The sequence below is a fragment of the Polistes canadensis genome, unplaced genomic scaffold (genome assembly GCF_001313835.1).
Source record: "Polistes canadensis isolate GaletaPanama2010 unplaced genomic scaffold, ASM131383v1 scaffold_230, whole genome shotgun sequence".
Taxonomy (NCBI): Eukaryota; Metazoa; Arthropoda; class Insecta; order Hymenoptera; family Vespidae; genus Polistes; species Polistes canadensis.
The window spans coordinates 148,473-170,905 of NW_014569777.1; the positions used below are offsets into that span (position 1 = coordinate 148,473).

The following is a 22,433-nucleotide window of genomic DNA, read 5'->3' on the forward strand; positions in this document are numbered from 1 at the left end:
AAACAATATTTGAAAATTGTTTAAATCTAAGAATTTCAACTATATACATAGTATATATATACGTATATATATATAATAGTAAAAAGTAGAATTCTTTGGAGTTCTTAGATTTGAACACAACCACTATTTTATAGCACCTAGAAGGCAACATTAAATAACAATTATTTCAGTCTTCCAGTTATCTATATAATCGCGAAACTGTTCCTTTCAATACTTATGTTTTAGCTATAAACAGGATACCAATTTATCATTATAAAAAATTGTCAAATACTAGTTATATTTCTGCAGCATCATCGTTAGGACGTGTACAGACGACAAAAATGGAAAGATTTATTCTTTCTTAGCAGTATAATCATATTTCTAAACATCTTTTTTTTTTTTTAAATTAAATAATAAGTTGAGATTTTGCTTGTTTGTTACTAATTGAATTTCAGTTAAATTAATAGAAATCTTCAACATTTTCGTTTATCAAACAATACTTTACAGTAACACTGAAAAGAATTATCTTTGGTGGTTGTTTCTATTAAAGTACTTCAGTATATACACTGGATATACACACATTAGTATTTAATGTTTGTATTTCTTCATTACTGAATATTACTATCGATAGTCTTATTACGATTACGTAACAAAGAAGCATCTGACAGAGAATAAGTACCAGGTTCAAATACAGGCGGATACTCCAATCCAGGATAATCAGGAGGTGGAGACGTCGGTGGTGGTATATAAGGTAACTTTGGTGGCGAAAGACATTTTCTTTCCGAAGATGAAATTTCTTTTTGATACACGTGACCACCAACGTTAGACTGGAAAATATATAAACATTATTTTTAATTATACGATATTGATTATTAACAAAAATTGATACGATTTCTTTTACATTTTTTACTTACTCTAGATGTGCGTGGCGAGTTAGGTCCTGGTGTATCCGGACTCCAATCGCTCATTGAACTGCAACTGTAACTTAGATTTTGGGAATGACTGTTTGTACTGAAGGAACTTAAAGATTGACTGATTCCACTATCACCAGGACTTTGCGTCTCGCTAATGATAGAAGATTTTTGTTGATTAGAATTTTTATCCCAAAACAGCGCTCTGTGCAATCTCGGTGATCCTATATAAAATTAAAATGATTAATATATATATATACCACAGATAAATTAATAATATGATAATTTATTATAAAATAATTTTGAAAATTTACCTAGTAAAGTCTTTTGACCGTCCTTAGGTAAATCCAAAGTACACGGTTTCTGATGACCTTTAGTGCTGAATAAAGTTTTCAATCTATTAGTTTTTTGAACTTGATCTTTTTTATCGAGATGCATCTCAAAAGTGGCTCTCATCCCTTCTTGTTCAAACGACGAAGCTGGTATCGGCGGAGGCTGATATTGTGCTGCATTTTTCAATCGATTTCTATCATAATTAATATTCTTCTTATCAACGCATCTCAAAGAATCAAGCCAACGTTTATCCGAGGGAAAATAATCTCGACAATGATTAGCAAGATTAAAACTTCCTTTACGCGTTACGGTTGCCTCCTTCTTTGCTCGTTGTAATGTATCAGAAGAAACAAAATACGTAAGATCGCCGCTAGATCCTGAATTTTCTATAAGTAATAATTAATATATAATCATTTAAAATAAATTAAAAATATAAATAATAATAATAATAATAATAATAATTTACCTTCGTTTTTATGAAGTCTCTTAGATACTAATCGAAGATCATCTATCAAAGTACCTATTTCTTGTGGGATTGCATAATCGTTAGATCTTTTATTTTCTTTATGATTTATGAACTGTATATCACGTGTAGGTAAATGTGCATTACGATCATAACTGATATTTCTATATCTACTATCACTTCGAGTATCAGGCGTACTATGACAGACTGGAACTGTTGGTTGTGGGAATTCGTGTCGTCTCGGTAAAGAATCATTTTGTCTAAATGATTGATGAGACAGATTATCTTGAGTTCTTCTTTTATAATTGTTACTCAGATCTAATTGTCTTTTGTGCTGCATAACATTTTTGCATTTACAAGATTTGTCGTGTAAGCAATCTGTTTTCTTATCATTCGAAGAAATAACATTTGATGATAAATTTTGTTGACGAGTTTTGTAGTATTCGTCAGGTGTTTTGGAATTTCTGTACAACGAAGAAGAAATCTCACTATTATTTTTATATTGATTATAAACAATTCCTTCATTAACATATCCATCTGCAGCATACGATTCTTCACTAGTTAGACAAACATCATTAACGTGTCTATTATGAGCATAAATGTGATCATTAGCTATAGGTGTAACTCGGGGAGATATCGATCTTTGCATTGTATTTTGTCTTTGATCTTCTTCTTGTTGAGACAACATAAATTGTTCTAAAGTTATAAATCCTTGCAATTCGTCTGGTTTTTTACTACGATAATTGGTACACCTACGTGTACGATGAAAATATTAAAATACGTATTTAATATCTAATTTATAACGATACGTTGATATTTAAGATTGTTTACCTATCTGCAGGGCGTCGATAATCATTCATTTCTTGATTACTATAAGACATATCGGTGGCACTTTGAGAAGCACTTAATCCATAAAATGTACTTCCTGCTATTGTCATTTGTAAATCTGAAGAATACGTCATACAATCTTCTTTCCTATAAAAAAGAACAAGATTTTATTCTATTTATTTAAACATAATTATATATATTTTTATTTATAAATTATAGACGTATAAATATTTACTTATTTGTCATATTTGTAGGAAGTACTCTTCTATAACTTCTAAACTGAGCTGTTGGTACAGGAATATTTTGATTTCTCGTACCAAGAAATCTTAAATATTTTCTATCTAAACTCGCACCACCAACTTCGTGATCCTTATATATTTGATCCTTTCGTACCGTTTTCTTCAAAGATCCAAATGATTTTTCCACGTTAGGTTTAATTTCGGGAGTATGAGTGAGTTTCAACTTATTTTTATATTCATTATCACTTTCGTCAGTTTCGCTAAAAAGTGCACTGTTTCTATTGTGTACGTCTGTTCCTAACGTTGCTTTATTTACAGCATCGAGCCAAAGAGTTAAACAATCTTCAGTATCAGCAGCAAAATAAAATACTGTTCCTGTGTGATAAACTTTAAAAGCATGCTTCCTCGACTTGACTTCAGTTGCTTGTGATACTGTAAAGCCTGTTAAAGCTATAAGACAGTCAGCTTTTGTACTGCTTTGCATTTTGAACCTATAAATATATATAATAAGATAGTGATTAAAATAATGTAATATATTTTATCAATATTATTTAAATAATTTAGAATATTTTTTGTATATATTCACCTATACAAAGCTGCACGTTTTAGAACAAACCACGCTCTGGCCCAAGCACCTCCAGCGCCTCTACTGCGATATGTTAACCATCCTTCCATATCGCCCATACCGAGATCTTTTACGGATATGTTTCTTTTTTCTATTTAAAACAAAAAAGAGATTTAATAGATATACATATGAATAAATATATATAAAATATCTATCCAATTATAAAACTTATATCGGACTACCTACTTGCTAATAAGGTATTCCTCTTTCTATTACTTCTTGGACTGTTATTAGAAGACTTACTCAAGCCTCCATGTAAACCAATACTTCTAGCTACCATCATAGCTTTATTAACAACAGCTTTTTCAAAGCTCTTATCTTTTTCTGATAGTTTGCTAATATTCGATCTGGATTCCAATAATTGTTCTTGTTTTGTACAGATTGAACTTTCAGAAAAATCGCTATTCCAAGAGCAGTTATCAGACTTGTAACAATCCGACAATGAATTATTTGAAATAGCAAATTTTTCGGTGAATGGTTCATATTTCTCACAATGCGATCTTTCATCTCTTAATTGTTTACCATAAATTTCAAAGTTATTAAGATCCGTAGAATCAATTGATATTGATCTTTGATTGTCAATCGATACGTTTAATTTATTATTTAAACTCGAAGACTTTTCCATTCTTTTAGAATAAATACTCAAACAATCGTCACTTTCATTTTGATCTAAATCGTTGCTTCTTTCTATCAAGATATTGCCACTTTTAGAATCCTTTCTCATATGATGTCTTGGCGATATTATAGATTTCCCTGCTGATTTCAAAACATTACCAGATTCAGGTACTTCTGGTTTAGGAATATATTTACGAGGTGGAGGCTCAGGTGGTATTAAATGTGATCTTATTTCAAATTTCTTAGTAGATTCAACTTTAGGTAATTCAATATATCTACAAGAATGTATTTTAGGTTCAACAACGATAGGATTCGAATTTTTTATACCACTATTACGTGGATTTGGACTAATTTGTATCTTTGTTGTACGTTGCGTAATATCTTGCATTTCTACATTAAAGTTACAACAATTATTTATTGGTATTTCTTCCTGTACGTCTGTAGAAACTTCTTTTATATATGAACTAGAATATTGTCGTTCTGTTGTTAGTTTCTCCATTGAATTATAGTCACTAGATTGTAAAATCTTACCAAATCTTTTTAGCGCTACGTCGTCTTCATTATTGCTGCCGGATTTTAGTTCAATATAATTAGTATTTAATTCTAATATTTCTTCTTTCGTATCGTAGTCAATTATATTGTTTTCATTTATTTTATGATAGTCACTTTTTGTAGTATTGTCTATTTCCTTATGTATGCTATCTACTATATGTTCTTTATCAGATATTTCGTTATCCGATATTATAGATTCAATATTGCTTTGGTTCTCCCTCAAACAATCTTTACAATCGATATTATCTAGATTTATTTGCGTAGAATCTGTTATATTCTTAAATCGAATCTTATTTTCAAAATTAGTTATTTTTTGTGAAACATTAACAATCACATTTTCATCATTATTCTCTTCATTAGTTATATTTTCTCTATTCTGTTGTTCTTCTTTATTATCATTAGTCATATTAAACGTAACATCCTTTGAATTCATAACATTGGACGAAGAATTAGTCTTTTCAAACGAGTTATCCAAAAGTAATAACTTTCTATCAATCTCAACATTATTCTCTGTAGAATCATATGCAGGCGTGCTATGACTTTTATCTAATCTTCCACGGTCCTTAACGTTACTTGCATTAAACTCATTACTGTTTAATTTAGTGTTGTTATTATTATTAGATCTATCACTAATACAATTGTTACATTCATCTAAAGGCACATTTGTATCACTCATATTATTTACGGTAGTTGAATTAATTATTTTTTGAGAAGAAGGACTATCAACATTTCTTATAGCAACATTTAATACTTCTTTATTAATAGTAGTTACTTTGTTACCTTCTTTCATATCTTGTAATAAACTTTTGCATTCATCTGTATGAGTTATTTCAGTCTCGCTTGGTTTTTCATTAGATTCATCTTTTTTATCATCTATTTGCGTATCAGGTCTTTTTTTCCTTATCGTTGATTCTATACCTAAGCATGTTTGTGGGCGCAAATTTGATGGTACGCTATCTAAACTGTGTGCACAGGATGCTGCCTTATCTCTTAATTGGAATGTAGTGCTATGTTCTTGTTTCAACTCTTTCCAAAATTGTTCTATATCGACTCCGTGTTTAGTAGTTGGACTGGCACCAGTTATTGTAGCTCTTCTTTGAACTAAACTTCTTGGTTTGGTAGAATACAAACGAACAGATACAGGTGGTTCAACTTCGCTATCAGAATCGCTACTATCGGTTGCCATTGTATCAAGTATACTAACAGTATCTGTAATACCTGCTGGTTGTGGGCTAGCATTCTTTGGTGTATGCCTAATTAATAAAAATATAGATACATTAAATTAAATACAACTTTTTTTTACATCAATTTATATAACTTATAAATATCATGCAAACATACCTTGGTAAAGGCATAGTAAAATCAGGTATAGTTAACAATTCTGGCCGTGGAGACGGAAGATTATGTTGCCATCTTGTCGTATACGTAGTTTTTTTATTGCTCGGAAGTCTATATGGCTTAATATAAATTTGTCCATATACTTTAGTGTGTCTTGGTCTTCTTTTCAATGTTAAAAGTATTTCGTTAGGACTCTCACGGAATAATTCCAATACGCTTTTTCTTTCCCATCCAACGACGGTTTGATAATTAATCTGTTAATTGTATTTGACTATCAATTAAATAGCAATTGATAATATATTATGAAATAATAATAAGAATTTTTGATAAAATATTACTTGAACTATCTCATCCCCTTCTTCCATTTTTCCGCATTGATGCGCAGCTGATCCAAATTTAATATCGGCTATTTGATGTATTCCATGAAAGGAAGGTAAGATATAAAATCCCTACAAAATACAAAAATTATATTCAATTATATGTATATTATACATATTAAATATAACATTATATTCTTATTCTATTATTTATAATAATGATGTATAGATAAAAGCAAATTATCTATAAAGGAAGTGACAATCATAACACTATAAGAAAATACACAAAGCGTTATCTAAAAAGGATGTTCCAACTAAGTCTGCATTTACTTAGAAATATAATATCTTACCAACTCGTCGCCGGGTCTTTTTTTTAATGTAGCCAAATCCAAAGTAACAGGTTGTAAAATCATTGGGTCAGCAACATCTTGAATTACATAGTCAGCCAATTTTGCTAATTGTTCGCAAGTAGATCTAATTTTTTCGATAGGTTTTTCAGCAAATCTATCTCTTTGAGCGCAAGTTGCCATTTCTAATGCTAATTTCATTAATTTTACTTTCTTATCATTATAATCCAATTGACCACTAAAAGGAGGACGATCAAGCCATCTTACTAGTGGTTTTACAGTCATAACTACTGACGCTACATCCGATAATGTTTGTGTAGTAACAGGTTTGGAATCAGTTTGACGTGATAGTTCATTGTACAAACTATGTGCTTGGCAGGACAACCTGAGTGCTAACAGTTGCAAATTTTCACGATCCAATTCGTAATGGAAATTTCTTAAATATTCGACGGCTTCTAAAATAATTTCTTGATGACCAAGTTTCAATACGCCGAGATGTTCTAGATCTTCTGGTCTCAAACTTAAAAGTTGTTGTCCGTTGACATAATGATTCATAAAACTATGAACATAAGGGAGCACTGCATTATCTAATCCTAAAATAACAATAATCTATGATTACATATATATCTGTAGAATTATAATTCTAAATTATTATATTTACAGATTTTTTTTATAAGAATCTTTCTATAAGAAAAGATTTATAAAGAAAATAATTGATAATCAATATATAATATGGAATATTATATTAATATATACCTACATCAATAAAAATATAAAAAATAATTAAACAATAACTCTATTGTCTATGATATTAAAAATTAAGTTAAAGATATTGTAATGAATCGGTGAGACGATAAGGCATGTAAAAAATACTAAAATAAAAAAAGAAAAGATTGGAACAGGATGTAAATAACTTCCGTTGACTAATATATATATATAACAATAGCATTTAAGTTCGACGATCTAATGTCAAACGTAATATATCATTATAACAGAGGTCATTCATTATTGGGATCACGAGGAAACATAATTAACGAATTATGCAATTAGAACGTAGGAAGGCGTGGTTTTTTTCTCGAATAAACCTTACTAAAGAACAAAGAAACTCGCAGTTTTCTTGCATCGATAAATTGAAAGATGATGATGATAATGATTACGACTAGGGATGGAGAGGGGCAGAGGGAAGGAAGGGTACAAAGAGGGGAAATTTAACAATCGAGAAAAGATTTCCCACGCTCTCTCTCTCACGAAAAAGCGGCTATCGCGATTATTTTCGATAGATAAATAAATGATGATAACAATTAATATTCAGTTAAGTTATTAACATTTGTTCGCACCTTTTAACCACTCGCACACTTGATCTGTTTTCCATTCGACTACATTAACATACGCCATGTCCCGACCCGTATATATTAATTCACAAAAACGCGATAGTGCACTCCACAGTCCGAGTTCATCTTCAATTGTGCCAATTCCAAGTCTGCCCCGTCGATAACTAAATGATTAATTACCATAACCTTACATATGCTTGCATATTAATTGGCAATAATCACGCTACGGTGCGCATCTGTCGCATATTTTACAACAAAGAGCAAATAAGTGCATTTATTGGACAATTGCTCGTAATCTAGATGAGTATCATCGTGTATTATTATTCGGAAGAACTATTTTTTCGTTTGTTAATAATTCGTTGAAAATCCGTTTGGTCAAAAATGGCGCCATATGTACTCCGCACTCTCATTGGTTGAACGTCAATAATGAAATATGTAATGTTTACAAATATAACAACAATTCTAAATAAAATCCATCCAATTTAAGTGGCTCCTAGATGCATTTATATTTTCTCATTAATTCAATATTTATAATGAAATAATTTGAATAAAAAATTATAATTATAAAAAAAATCCGTTGGATCGCGATGGCGCCACGTGTCCACTCCGTCCTCTCATTGGCTCAATACCAATAATGAAATTGTCAGAAGAAAACATAGTAATTATTTCAATAAAATGTTCAAGATATACGTATTTTTAATCTATATTTTACAGTTATCAAATATCGTAGAAAAATTATCGAATAACATTCAATTATTTGTCAAACACGGGGGGAATTATTACAGTATAATTTAATGATTACGAACGTTTTTAGAATATTCATTTCTTTTTGTCATACACAGTGTGTAAAGTGATATTTTGATATACCACTAGAGAGAGAGGAGTCTCGCATCACGTTATTGGCAAATACTAACTTCAATCAAGTTGTCCTATTAGTTTCGGTAACTATTTGACGGTGACTAAAAAAGAAACATGTTTTAATTGACAGTAGTGATAATTTAAACTGATCTGTGATCGCAGAAATGTCACCTTGAACGTTTAATAAAAGTCGACGGTGGGGTAATTTTGGGAACGCAACTCAGATGCGAAAGTATGTATATGACAAAGATTTTCTATATGTTTGTGACGTATGGAATGATCATGAAAAGATGGTGACCGATTAATAGGAAACTTTAATGATATCGTCAATTTCTAGAGTTAGATGAAATCCTAAATTACATTTTGATTATTTCTTTATGTATTTATTCTTTATCGGGAAAGTTTGACAATGACCATTAAGAAAATGGAAGAGAAAGTATCATGCAATTTAATCAGCTAAAATTTATACATATATACATTTAAAAAAAAACTATATTATTACATCTCAACGCCTATTGTAATGTTCTTCTAGTTGCATAAATCATTTTATTTATTTTTAAGCTTTCACGGCATGATCTACTATACTTGTACTTAATTTGTGTGAACAAGTGTTGTTTAATTATTTATTATTATTATTATTATATGCATCATCTTTTTATTTTTATTTCTATTTCTTATATTTTGCATCATCTGCTCTACATTTTAATTAGCAAGTAATTTTTATCAAAGCTTACTCATATTTATCTTATGTTCCTTATTATCGCCTTTTATACTTATGTCGTAAAGATAATATAACAGTTGAATAAGCAATTATTTTCTTATATAGATAATATAATAGTAGCTTTTATATATGTGTATGTGTATGCATGTATATATGTGTAAATACAGGGTGTCCTAGTTTTTTCCCCAAAATTTTCCACCATATTTTATAACTAACTTGGGCTTTTAAATGCTTTATTAAAAAGTTACAATCAAAATAAAAAAATGACGATAGATTGTTTTTTTATTTGATACTTCATAGGAATAGAACATCGGTTCTAATTATAATTTAATATTATTATTTATATACATAAGCACACACATAAATTCAATATTTTAATTTGTATTATAAAAAATGTAATATATATTTTAGGTATCGCTACATCTAAGATTAAAGAAATTATGAGATTTGTGGGATCACTATATTGAATCGTAATAAAGAACATACGATGTCCCACTGTAAAAAAGGTCCTTTGTCATCTGGATTTTATCAATTAGATATTATAAGTTAGTATGAAATATACTTATTACATTCATATAAGTTTTCTACTTTACGAGTCAAATTTTTCTTACAAATATATATGATACTTGTGTGTCATTTTAGTTGAAGGGGCAGTATTAAGAAGCTCATCATTCCTAAAACCTAATCCATATATAGAAATTTCTGTGGATGGTGAAAGACTTCTTACAACGGATGTATCCAAATCGACATATCAACCAAAATGGGAGGAAAGATTTCATGTCTTGGTGAAACCGTATTCTCAAGTACATTTTCGTTTATTCGATCATAGTACGTTCAGAAAGGACACGCTATTAGGAGAGAAAAGAATAAGTCTGTTTCAAATCTTGTCTCATTATAATGGAAAATTGGAAAACTTGGAGTTAACGTTTGATTTGATGAATTCTAATAAACATGATTACTGTTCTAACAAAGTTGGAGAGCTAGTAACTGTCTTTGATGGATTAACAATAGATATCAATGATATTACACCTGTTCATGATCCTCAGTTACCAAAAACTGGAGAATTGGATACACTGTTTGATAACTTGAGAATTGACCTTAATAATTCTAAACCAAGCAATACTAATGAATCTTTATGCCAAGTTCCATGTACCGTACCAGATGGTAAATAAAATATTTTGTTTTTTATCTGTAATATAAATCTATTTTTATTTTACTCATATATATTTGTTTATTTTAGGTGCTAGCAGTAGCGATACTGTAAGTAATTGCAGCGTGTTGAATGGAGGAGTACGTGGTCGAATGAGATTACATTCCAATGAAACTACCACACCGTCGTCAGTATATTGTGGTCAGAGCAATGCTCACCACAGTTCTACATATAACACTAATGCCAATCAATCTGGTATAGATAAACACAATTCTACTCAACATCACAAACCACACGAGAATGATAAGCCAGGAAGTAGTAAAATGTGTTCAATTCACTTAGCAAATGGACATGCTATTCCTATGTCAGATAAACCAGCAGCTCAAACACCTGAAAAACCAATGAATAGAACAACAGAACGACATACAACATCTTTGATGGACGGATGCCGACCATCGCGTTCAGAACTGCCGACCAATCATAACATATCAGAGGGACGTCCAATTTCTCGTCCAGAACAATCCTCTTCCGTATCTACTACAAATGAACGTTTAACGAATTTTCGATCTGATCAATCTGCATCTAGTTCAGCTTTGGATGGGCGTAGTACGGTTTCTCTATCAGAACCGTTATCTCTTTCTAATGTAAATACATGTTCAACTTCTCGAGTAGAACCAACATCACTACCCAATACTGAAACACGATCGGATCATTTATCTGAGGCCCGTGGAGTTACTCGAACTGAACAAAATAACAGTATTCTTCTTCCGCATTGTATTCCTCGATCAGAACAATCTATGTTAAATACAATACCAGATGGTCGCACTGTAATTCCACATTCAGAAGAGTTTACAACTAATAATTTGCCGGAATCTCGTTCACTTACTAGAATGGTTCAACCAACAGTTTCATTGGCGGGACAACCTACTATGCCTGTGGCTGGACAATCTATTGTACAACCTGGACCATCAGCAATGCTTTCAGAAGTTGATAATGCATGTCATTCGGAAGAACCTCTTCCACATGGTTGGGAAATGAGATGTGATGGTTATAGTCGAAGGTATAGTTTTTAATAAATATAATTATTAAATATCTTATTGTTTACATTAACATTAACTATCTTTTTAACTTTCGTTATATTTCTTATAGATATTATGTTGATCATAACACAAGAAGTACATCGTGGGAAAGACCGCAACCATTACCACCAGGATGGGAAGTACGCAGAGATCCAAGAGGTAGAATTTACTATGTGGATCATAATACAAGAAGTACAACATGGCAGAGACCAAACACAGAACGATTGCAGCATTTTCAACAATGGCAAGGTGAAAGGCAATATGTCGTTCAACAAGGCAATCAACGATTTCTTTATCCCCAAGTAAGTTATTATATTTTAAATGATATTGGATAAGCAATATTATTTTATTTTAAACTGATTGTTTAATATATAACAAATATCCAGCCTCTTGGGGCAGCAGCCGTTGTGGCAGGACAGCTAACATCTTCTGTGCCTGACGACGATGATATCCTTGGACCATTACCAGCTGGTTGGGAAAGACGTAAACAACCAGAAGGTCGAGTATATTATGTAAATCATAAAAATCGAACAACTCAATGGGAAGATCCTCGTACGCAAGGACAAGAAACAGGAATAGATGAACCACCATTACCGGATGGTTGGGAAATTCGATTAACAGAAGATGGTGTTCGATATTTCGTAGACCATAATACGAGAACTACAACATTCCAAGACCCAAGGCCAGGTGCACCAAAAGGGTAATTATTATTAATTTTAAAAAATAAAATTTAATATTTATAGAATTATAATATAAAATTAAAAATAATTCATTCACAATAATCAAGACCAAAAGGAGTTTATCGAGTACCAAGGGCATACGAGAGATCATTCCGTTGGAAATTATCACAATTTCGTTTCTTGTGTCAAACCAATGCATTACCCAATCATATTAAAATCAGTGTTAGTCGACAAACATTATTTGAAGATTCTTATCACCAAATAATGAACGCAGAAGCATTTGCGCTTAGGCGAAGATTATATATCATTTTTAAAGGAGAAGAGGGCTTGGATTATGGAGGTGTATCCAGGTGAATTTCAATAAGTATATTCACATATACATTAATTAATATTTAAGATTTTTATAATATTTCTAATTATTTTCATTTTTGTCTTTTTAGAGAGTGGTTCTTTTTATTGAGTCACGAAGTTTTAAATCCTATGTATTGTTTATTCGAATATGCTAATAAAAGCAATTACAGCTTGCAAATAAATCCTGCATCTTATGTCAATCCTGATCATTTGCAATATTTTAAATTTATTGGCCGATTTATCGCAATGGTTTGTATATATCTCTATACGTATATACATATTACATTACTTTTATATTTTATATTATAAATTAATTAAATATATTTTATTTTTTTAGGCTCTTTACCACGGACGATTTATTTATAGTGGTTTTACTATGCCATTTTTTAAAAGAATGTTAAATAAAAAATTAGTTATGAAAGATATAGAATCTATCGATCCAGAATTCTATAAATCTCTTATTTGGATAAAAGAAAATAATATCGATGAATGCGCCTTAGAATTGTATTATAGCGTAGACTTTGAAATTCTTGGACAGGTCATTCATCATGAATTAAAAGAAAACGGTGATAAAATTAGAGTTGTTGAAGACAATAAAGAAGAATATATTAGGTATTGAAATAAAAATTAAATATGAAATATTTGAAAAGAAGAATATCTATCTTATGTTCTTATTGTTGTTAGATTAATGACTGAATGGAGAATGACCAGAGGTATAGAAGAACAAACAAAAGCCTTTTTAGATGGATTTAATTCAGTGGTACCATTAGAATGGTTAAAATATTTTGACGAACGTGAATTGGAGTTAATGTTATGTGGTATGCAAGAAATCGATGTCGAAGATTGGCAACGTAATACCATTTATAGACATTATACGCGTAATAGTAAACAAGTTTTATGGTTCTGGCAGGTAAATTAATATTCTTTTTGTTTTATTCTATGATATATATAAAATTTGATCAAATGTTTATAACGTTTATCAATTATTTGCAGTTCGTAACAAGAACGGACAGCGAGAAAAGGGCTCGTCTTTTACAATTTGTAACTGGTACTTGCAGAGTTCCTGTCGGAGGATTTGCTGAATTAATGGGTACAATTAATTTATATGTTTGAATATATATATACAAATATATGTATATTTATTATTATAAATATTTGTTATATATTTGTAGGAAGTAACGGACCTCAACGGTTTTGTATTGAAAAAGTTGGAAAAGATACATGGTTACCAAGATCCCACACATGTTTTAATAGACTCGACTTACCACCATATAAAAGTTATGATCAATTGGTAGAGAAATTAAATTATGCAATTGAGGAAACAGAAGGTTTTGGTCAAGAATAATTATTAAACAAATATAAAAAAATCTTTTGATAGGTAAATACACGTATTATTAATATTATTTTAAATATTTTATAACAATTAGTAATTATATCGGAATGAAAATTCTGTATAATAATTTCATTCATAATAGGCATGAATGGATGGCAATAGTTCTTGGCACTACAATTTATGTTTCAACAATAAATACTGAGAGTTTGCTGACTTTAATAATATATATATATATACATAAAATAAATTCAGAATTAATCCGACACTTACTATAAATCAACCTGGGATGTAAAATCTGATTTAATACTATATGTCGATGTATATTATATACAGGTTTATGTGGGAGGAAGTATAACTAAATAATATTGTAAAAATTAGAAATTATTAACTATTTCTGTTAATATATTTATATTGATTCAGGCGTATGCACAATATTGTAGATTATTCCAAAAATAATGATTGTTTTTAATCTACATTGGAATTTATAGATTCCAAATGTTATTATATTACTATCCGAATTGGAAATCTAGTTTTTTCCAAAAATGCACGTTTTTGTTTTTCTTTTTTAATTTCGTGGAGTTAAAAAGGAAAATTCAAGTTAAAAAGAAAATGTCAATGAAAACAAACTGTCAAAAAATTGTGTATAAACATTCTTGAATTATATTTTTATCGTGAATGTCTCCTTTAAGTATTCACAATCCTAGTTTCTAAGCAATCTGACGAAACTTTTTATTCGATGGCTTTTATCATAATTTATAAAATAGCGTTAAGTAACTAATATATTAATCATTTGTTTAATATTGTCTTTTTTCATTGACATTTTCTTTATCGATCATTATGATTACGTAAATATGATAGGATTAAATACATGAATTAATTGTACATATTGGAGCTATATGTAATCATGCAATATACTATAACGGAAGTAATTATCCCTGTGATGTTTAGTTTGTATAGATTACTTAATCCCTTGCCTTATGGTATTGTGTGAGATTTGTAATAATGTTAACAAGTCAAACATAAAAAACACGAGTCAGATACACCGCTCTGATTACAGGTATAATATTCTATCCATTATTTCAAGTATATGAATCTAACTAAATAAAAAGAAAAATCATCAAGTGCTTTTAAAATTTCTTGAGATGAAAAATATTTCAAAAAATATCATACAATTTAGGACTATTCCATTTCATTCATTTTCTTTCAAAGATTAGCCATTTAAATTGACAAGGGTTCTTATCTGCAGACATAAATTAAAATTTTCTTAATACGTTATTTATGCTTAGGCAAAAAGTTTTGAAATATTAATGAATATCCTTTTACGTATCATGTCATTAGCTTCAAAAAAATTAAAGCTTGAGAAAAATTTTATCGGATTGATCGGAATAGAACTATCAAGTAGGATTCGTGTTCCTCACATTTGAGTTGTGAATTATTTTCACAAGTCTCACATGTTATTATAGCGTAAGGAGTTAATCATAGAGATGTTGCCATGTTTATATGCAAATACAAACATTGCTCACTGTAACAATAATATATATTATGTAAACTATACAGACACATATACATGCGCATATATATACACACGTTACCATTAACATTTTATAAAACAAAGAAAGAAAAACAAGAAGAATATGACATAATTGTAGATACTAATTGTTATCTTGGGATACATTATAAAAATAGATTGTATATATATATTTGCTTTAAAATACGTATACGATATATATGATACTATATATCGTACTATATACTTATATATGAACATTATGTAAAGAATATCATTTGATGTTGCAATACGTATCATACATAATGTTATATCAAGAATTTATGCTTGTTCAAAAATCATAACACCAAAATTACACACTTTGAATGAATTATTCAAGTAAATTCTTTCATTAGATCATTTTCTTGTGTTCAACACTAATTTTTAACATCGTGTAACCAATAATTATTATTATATTAAATGTAAGAAACTCTAAATTTGTACAATAATGTTCATTTATAATGTAAAAATTGGATAATCGCGTGGTAAAAGAAACATTTAAACTAATATTTTAAATCGATTTGTTTTATAATTTATTTTAATGACGTATTATCAACACTACAACCACATTATAAGTTTTTAATAGATGTAGTGACACATGTTATAAATAATAATATAATATAAAAAGGGTATCCCTTTTGTTTTTTAGAACAGCCATCATCCTACGCGTGCTACTAAAGAGATACTATTATTTATTATATTATATCAAAATTTTGGATTTGGACCAAAAAATTTATCCCAAGGGAAATAATTTAAAATTTTACTAGGATTATCATAACTATTATTTTGATTTGGTTGAAAGTTTTTCAGTTCACCTTAAAAACAATTTAACGAAATGTTACATTGTTATATATGCATTATATATTACATAATATTGCTAATAAAAGCATTGTAAATATATGAGCACACATTAATGTTTCGATAACTAATGTTATCGAAAAATACATATTACAACAACTTACTTTCATCTATGTTAATTATCTTTTCATTTGCAGTTTCTACACCATTTTTATCTTTCTTAGTTTCAATAACATATTTCTTATCTCCAATCTGTTTAGAAAGTATCTCCTTTTGGTTACCTGTGCCATCTTTTATTATCTGATGTTCCTCAATAACATCACCCATTATACGTATAGATCTTTTACTAACAAATTTCGAACTTTCAGAAAATTGTTGGATAGAAGGTACAATTTCTCTATTCTCAGGCTTGTCCCAAGATTTGAATAAATTACCAGCCGAAATAATTCTATGAATAAAGCGAATATGAAATAAATAAACTTAATTAAACTTATTAAACTAAGAGGAGAAAAGGAGAGGATGATATTTTATAAATTACATACTTTCCATCTAAATCGATATCCACTCTGGATTTTTCTTGTTCTTTTTCACTGGGCAAATCATAACCGGGTTTTAAAACTTGATCACGTAAACTATTAGTACTTTGTCCTTCTTGCAGTGATTCTTCTATGCTACCTTGAAATATACAAACAATTTCTTATAAGATCAATAAAATAATAGTGTTATAATAATTAAATCATTTCATATTGAATAATTTCATATGTACCTGGTGTAATAAATATTTTATTATCACCAAAATTAGAGAAAATACTGCCTATCATGTTATCGAGTTGAGATTCAAAAAAATGTACCATTTGCATTGGATCGTTGATAATATTATCTCCAACATGCCTACAATAAATAATGAAATCATCTAATATTATTATATACACACACATTAACATTAAAAATTAATATCTCTATAAATATACCTGAAGTCATCATCATCGTTGTCATCTTCATCATTTTGCCAAATAGGATTACGAAAACTGTTCTTCCTTATCAATGTGAACATTCAATACAAAATAATTTATTAGTAAATATAATAAATGTAATTATACTAATAACAAATTCAGGTTAAAGTGAAAAGATAGATTTTTGGAATTTTTAATAAGCTATATGTTTACATGTGTGTGTAAACTCTATTCTATAAAAAGATAGTATTTTATTCAAGAAAATAAAGGTTACATTAAAAACGCTGTTTTTAATATTTGTATGTAGGAATAAAAAAACAGCTTTGATATGTTAAAGAATCTAAATAAACCTAGAAAGTTCTTTCTATTGTAGATTCACAGACATAACGTACCTGATATAAATTATTATCGTTATTATTTATTTGTTTGTTAACATATTTATTAATATAAATAATTTACCATTCATCGCCAAAATCTCCTCTATCTCTTCCAGTGAAAAAATTTCGAAAGAAATCAAAAACTGGCATTTTTAATATTATCTTTCTACGCAGTCAGTTACTTATGATGATGCACTTATGTCAAATCTCGTCAAAACAAACGAGATTACGTCATATTCTTTGTATAAAATAATCTATCCACATAGAATTACTTGTAACGATGCCATATGAGAATTTCATCTTACACAGTCAATATGTTATTCGACAATTCAGCAGTATTCTTACAGCTGAGGTAATTTTAATAAAAAAAAAATAAAAAAAATAAAACTAGCATAGCCAATAGGGTAGCTTTCAAGATTTATATTTTGGCGCCATCTATTCTATTTTCTTTTTCGTAATAATTCTCGAAATACAATCGAATTTACTAGAAATTTCGATTAATATTATAATTATATCAAATAATATAAATATATCTTTTTTTTTTCTTTTTTCGAAAGATTATATATTAAATTATAGAAAGGGTTGGGGGGATTTTTTATTTACTATTAATTTATATTATTTTACTCATATATGATCAATGTAATAATTAATGTAGTTTTCATATCACGCATTTATGAATTTGTGCAATAATAGTTTAAGCAACATAATATAAATAAAAATTACAAATATAAATAGACCTGATACATGTATATGATACATGTATATGATACATGCATTGATGCAACATAATTATAAATGCATTTCCTTTTTTAATTAATGTAGTATTTTAAATAATACAATACAAGTAATTTAAAATTAATTACTCTATAAATGTAGGTGAAAAAAATGATTATAATAGATAAAGTATTTTAAATTTTATTGAAAAAGCTTAAAGAACAAGAGTTTCTTGAAGTTTTAATTGATTTTTGCTCTTGGCTTTAATCTGAGCAGCAATACGATCTAAATCTCTGCGTCCTTGACTTGTAAGCTTGCGTCCACCAAGAGGAGCTTTCTCTATAAGTTTTAATTGTTCTAAGCTTTGGAGAGCTTTACGGGCAACACCACCAGCTGATCGACAGAAATGACTGGGATGTGTTCCATTACGTTTACGACCACCAAAGATTTTAGTTACTGCTCCAACACCGATTGGACTGCGAATATAAATATGACGAACTAATGCTGCACAGCGGATGTAGTACCAATCTGGATCATAAGGAGCAAGTTCTTTGAAACGAGCTGATTTGACAATATCCACCCATTCTGGGACACGCATTTTGCCTGTCCTAAAATTTATATAATATTTATATTAATTATACATAATTACCTTTTGTATATATTAGAATATATACAAAATTTATAGTTGAATTATTAGTGTAAATTAAACATTTCAAAAACTACAATATAACAACAGTAGAGTACTATAGTATAAATTATAACTTAACCAATTAAAATTTTAATAATATAACTTACTTTTTAAGGAAAGCAGCAAAAGCTTTCACAAATTTATGTTGGTCAACGTCCTTTAATGTTACCGATGGCATCTAAAATAAATAAATAAATAGATCAAACAAATTGAAATCAATATACAATGTGTTGGACATTAATATCACCACATGGGTGAATATTATATGATTAAATATTATTTTTTATGATATAAATTTAGCTATACATTTAACACTAATATAATCTAGTATTTATTAATTAACTTTTAACTAATCTTAAAGAATTTAATAATAATCACTCAAACCTTTTTACATATAACAATAACTGCAAACTCTAAAGGCCTTTACCTTTGAACGTATATAAAACGGAAAGACAAAATCCAAGATGGAATCCCGGGAAATCTACCGAAAGGAAATGACCATAAAACTATTCTCTATAGATGAGCTACACAGTTATTTTTTTCGAATTATGTATTTCAATATATTAATACTAAAAAAAAATATTAATTACAGCTTTTTTATAAAATATACATTTTATTTTATAAATAGAAAACAAATTAATTATATTTTATTTCTTTTTTATTAATTCATAATCACTATTGGCCATTCTGCTACGTGATTGGTTAACGTGCGTTAGTAAGCAAAGACTTGTGACAGTTCAAACATGGTTAAATGATTTCAAAGTTTATTACAAGTTATATTGTGATCTTCTAGATAAGGTAGCTATTTCTTTTTATCATTCTATTAAAAATAATATGTACATATGTTATTTATAAATGTTTCTCTTTACTTTTCATACAAAGATAATGATATCTTTAATTTAAGATTATTTTAAAGGTTATGTTATCAAAGTTATCAACGATATAACTAATAAGATGATCTCATATCGTTACCTTTCAAGTGTTATACTGTGTAAAAATATACTTATCATCATTATTTTATAAACGTCTTTATATATGTATGTACATATACACATATACATATATATAACTGAATTTGTATTGTATTAGAGCACTTAGTATCATTTATCTTCTAATTGAAACTGGTAGTGATATAACTTGTTACAAAGATGAGTGTATTCTTGAATAAATTGAGTCAACAAGTATTAAGATTTGCAGAAAAATATTTTAGAACAAGAAATATGTTGGTAGAAAATTATCATCAACATGGAGCTTTGAGCGAACATATTTCTTTCTCTAAGGATTTCTTATTTCAACAGGTATGTGAATATTGCATATCTTTGTAGTCGTTTACCATTTCTTTTATACTACTTGACATATATAAAAAGTAATACCGTCACTCATTCTGTGAACTTAGTTCATTATATTGTATAAAATATTATCATTATTGTGAATAACATTACCATTACAGATATAATTGTATTAAAAATATTTAGTGATACTTATGTATATTCTAAACAGCGAAAGTATCTAATCTTACTTATGCTTAATTTTTGATGTACGTCATTAGAATATTATTAATAAATGCATAGAACTAATTTACGAAAATGATATAATTATCATTTTTAAATATAGCAGACTGTATAATCTAATTTCAGATAATATTATATTAGTTGATAATTTTAACACACACACAATACTATATATAATATTTTAATAAGACTTCTCTCGCTCTCTCTCTCTCTCTCTCTCTCTATCTCTCTCTCTCTCTATATATATATATGTATTAATAAATAAATTTAAAATATATAACTGCAATAAGTATGTCATAAATATTTTTTTGAATTTCCTTAGTCGCTTTGCTGAAATAAAAGCAAACATATTTTATTATCCAAAAATTAAGATCTCGCTCTCCTTATTCAAATTAATATTAATCCTTGCTTAAAAAGATAATCTTCATGTTAAGTGTTTATGTTAGATAGATCAAAATCTTATTTTTGGGTAGGTAAGATCTGATTAATTATAGTTATTAATATAATATATAATTTTACGACAACTTTATATAATTTAAAATTTGTATGTAAGTGTACACTTCTAATTCCTATTTATATTAAAAAACATTTTAGTTATTCGATCCAGTGTCCAGTACATACACATATTTACTTGCTGATATTAACAATAAAGAAGCTGTTTTAATTGATCCAGTCATTGAATGGGCTGATCGAGATAAAAAAATCATTGAGGAACTTGGTTTAAATTTAAAATATGCTGGTGAGTCGTTATCTTTTTTTTTTATTTTTTGAAAAATGAAAAAATAAACAAAATACATTTTTTCTACTTTAAATTTAATAACAAAAAAATTTCATATTAAATAAAAATGTATAAAATTAAATGGTTAAATTGGTCCCCTTTAATTAACGATTATTTCTTTTACAGTGAACACACACATGCACGCAGACCACATTACAGGAACGGGCCGATTGAAATCATTATTACCAGGTTGTCGATCGATGATCTCCCGCAATAGTGGTGCGGAGGCCGACATTCTCTTGGAGCCACGAGACCACATCAAATTTGGCAGACATTATCTGGTGGTGATACCCACACCTGGTCATACGGAAGGTGGATAACATATAATCATTTTGAACCATATTTCACTAATCATTCTTATTAATTTACATGCTTCTACAATTGTATTTAATAGTTACATTTAGATTATATTATATTATATATATACGTTTAACTATTAAATATATATAATTAATATATTCATATATATATATAAGGGAAAAGAATATATTATATTATATTCGTAATACAATGTGGAATGAATTCGAAACCTAGACGATAAGGGATTCGAGTAAATTCATTGGAGTGGCAAGTAAATAGTGTCTGCTCTTAATTACGTACTTCGAAACGCAGCCAAGGGACTAAGGGGGGTTGGAGGGGTTGGGAAATAGTTGTGAGGGATCGTATTAACGCCTTCCACGTAGGTACTTCGATTAATCGATCGACGGGCCTCGCCCCATTCTTCTTTAAACTCAGATACTTAAACTTTCTATTATCTTGTTTTTCATTAAAAAATAAATTATATCAAAAGATTATCTTGCCGACAAATATAATATATAAATACCGTTCGATATTCTTACTAAATGAAAAAAAAAAAAAAAAACAAATTTATAATAAATTGTAACGTTTTAGCATGTTGTTGTTGTTTTTATTATACTATATATAAAATAAATCAGATATTTATTTATGAAATAAAATAAATAACGTTAGTTTTAATTTTTGTTCAATACGATACGCGATCAAAAGTATCAATATATTT

The 22,433-nt window shown here is 28.6% G+C and overlaps 5 protein-coding genes across 7 annotated transcripts in view; 2 read left to right on the forward strand and 3 right to left on the reverse strand.

Moving 5' to 3' along the window:
- Positions 1-65: 65 nt before the first annotated feature.
- Positions 66-8,143, reverse strand: LOC106790329. The gene is made up of 12 exons (XM_014755136.1): positions 7,885-8,143; positions 6,551-7,140; positions 6,222-6,332; positions 5,887-6,137; positions 3,565-5,798; positions 3,340-3,469; positions 2,750-3,244; positions 2,518-2,661; positions 1,690-2,438; positions 1,205-1,609; positions 894-1,114; positions 66-806 (listed from the first exon to the last, which is right to left on the reverse strand). The coding sequence occupies exons 1-12, from the start codon at positions 7,940-7,942 to the stop codon at positions 588-590; spliced, it is 5,607 nt and encodes a 1,868-aa protein (XP_014610622.1). The 5' UTR covers positions 7,943-8,143; the 3' UTR covers positions 66-587.
- A 391-nt stretch (positions 8,144-8,534) lies between these two features.
- Positions 8,535-14,982, forward strand: LOC106790327 (E3 ubiquitin-protein ligase Su(dx)). The gene is made up of 13 exons (XM_014755132.1): positions 8,535-8,968; positions 9,869-10,002; positions 10,100-10,621; positions 10,698-11,667; positions 11,757-11,988; positions 12,073-12,386; positions 12,474-12,716; positions 12,807-12,966; positions 13,055-13,329; positions 13,402-13,627; positions 13,711-13,807; positions 13,890-14,095; positions 14,193-14,982. Exons 2-12 carry the CDS (start codon positions 9,945-9,947, stop codon positions 14,060-14,062), a joined length of 3,270 nt encoding a protein of 1,089 aa, XP_014610618.1. The 5' UTR covers positions 8,535-8,968; positions 9,869-9,944; the 3' UTR covers positions 14,063-14,095; positions 14,193-14,982.
- Positions 14,983-16,100: 1,118 nt separating this feature from the next.
- Positions 16,101-18,132, reverse strand: LOC106790328. Of its 2 annotated transcripts, none has more exons than XM_014755133.1 (6): positions 17,807-18,132; positions 17,366-17,431; positions 17,161-17,285; positions 16,937-17,069; positions 16,559-16,842; positions 16,101-16,411 (listed from the first exon to the last, which is right to left on the reverse strand). In XM_014755133.1, exons 1-6 carry the CDS (start codon positions 17,872-17,874, stop codon positions 16,302-16,304), a joined length of 786 nt encoding a protein of 261 aa, XP_014610619.1. In that variant the 5' UTR covers positions 17,875-18,132; the 3' UTR covers positions 16,101-16,301. The 2 variants fall into 2 exon arrangements, with proteins under 2 accessions (XP_014610619.1, XP_014610620.1); XM_014755134.1 differs by having other exon boundaries at positions 17,366-17,427; positions 17,807-18,117.
- A 491-nt stretch (positions 18,133-18,623) lies between these two features.
- Positions 18,624-19,618, reverse strand: LOC106790319 (40S ribosomal protein S19-like). Of its 2 annotated transcripts, none has more exons than XM_014755119.1 (3): positions 19,554-19,618; positions 19,234-19,304; positions 18,624-19,046 (listed from the first exon to the last, which is right to left on the reverse strand). In XM_014755119.1, the coding sequence occupies exons 2-3, from the start codon at positions 19,302-19,304 to the stop codon at positions 18,653-18,655; spliced, it is 465 nt and encodes a 154-aa protein (XP_014610605.1). In that variant the 5' UTR covers positions 19,554-19,618; the 3' UTR covers positions 18,624-18,652. The 2 variants fall into 2 exon arrangements, with proteins under 2 accessions (XP_014610605.1, XP_014610604.1); XM_014755118.1 differs by having other exon boundaries at positions 19,511-19,605.
- A 428-nt stretch (positions 19,619-20,046) lies between these two features.
- LOC106790322 (persulfide dioxygenase ETHE1, mitochondrial) overlaps positions 20,047-22,433 on the forward strand; it is a 3,735-nt gene continuing 1,348 nt past the window's right edge. Inside the window, exons 1-3 of the mRNA XM_014755126.1 lie at positions 20,047-20,424; positions 21,232-21,376; positions 21,542-21,727. Coding sequence (XP_014610612.1) covers positions 20,275-20,424; positions 21,232-21,376; positions 21,542-21,727 — 481 coding nt within the window. The 5' untranslated portion in view covers positions 20,047-20,274. The remainder of the gene's footprint in view (positions 20,425-21,231; positions 21,377-21,541; positions 21,728-22,433) is intronic.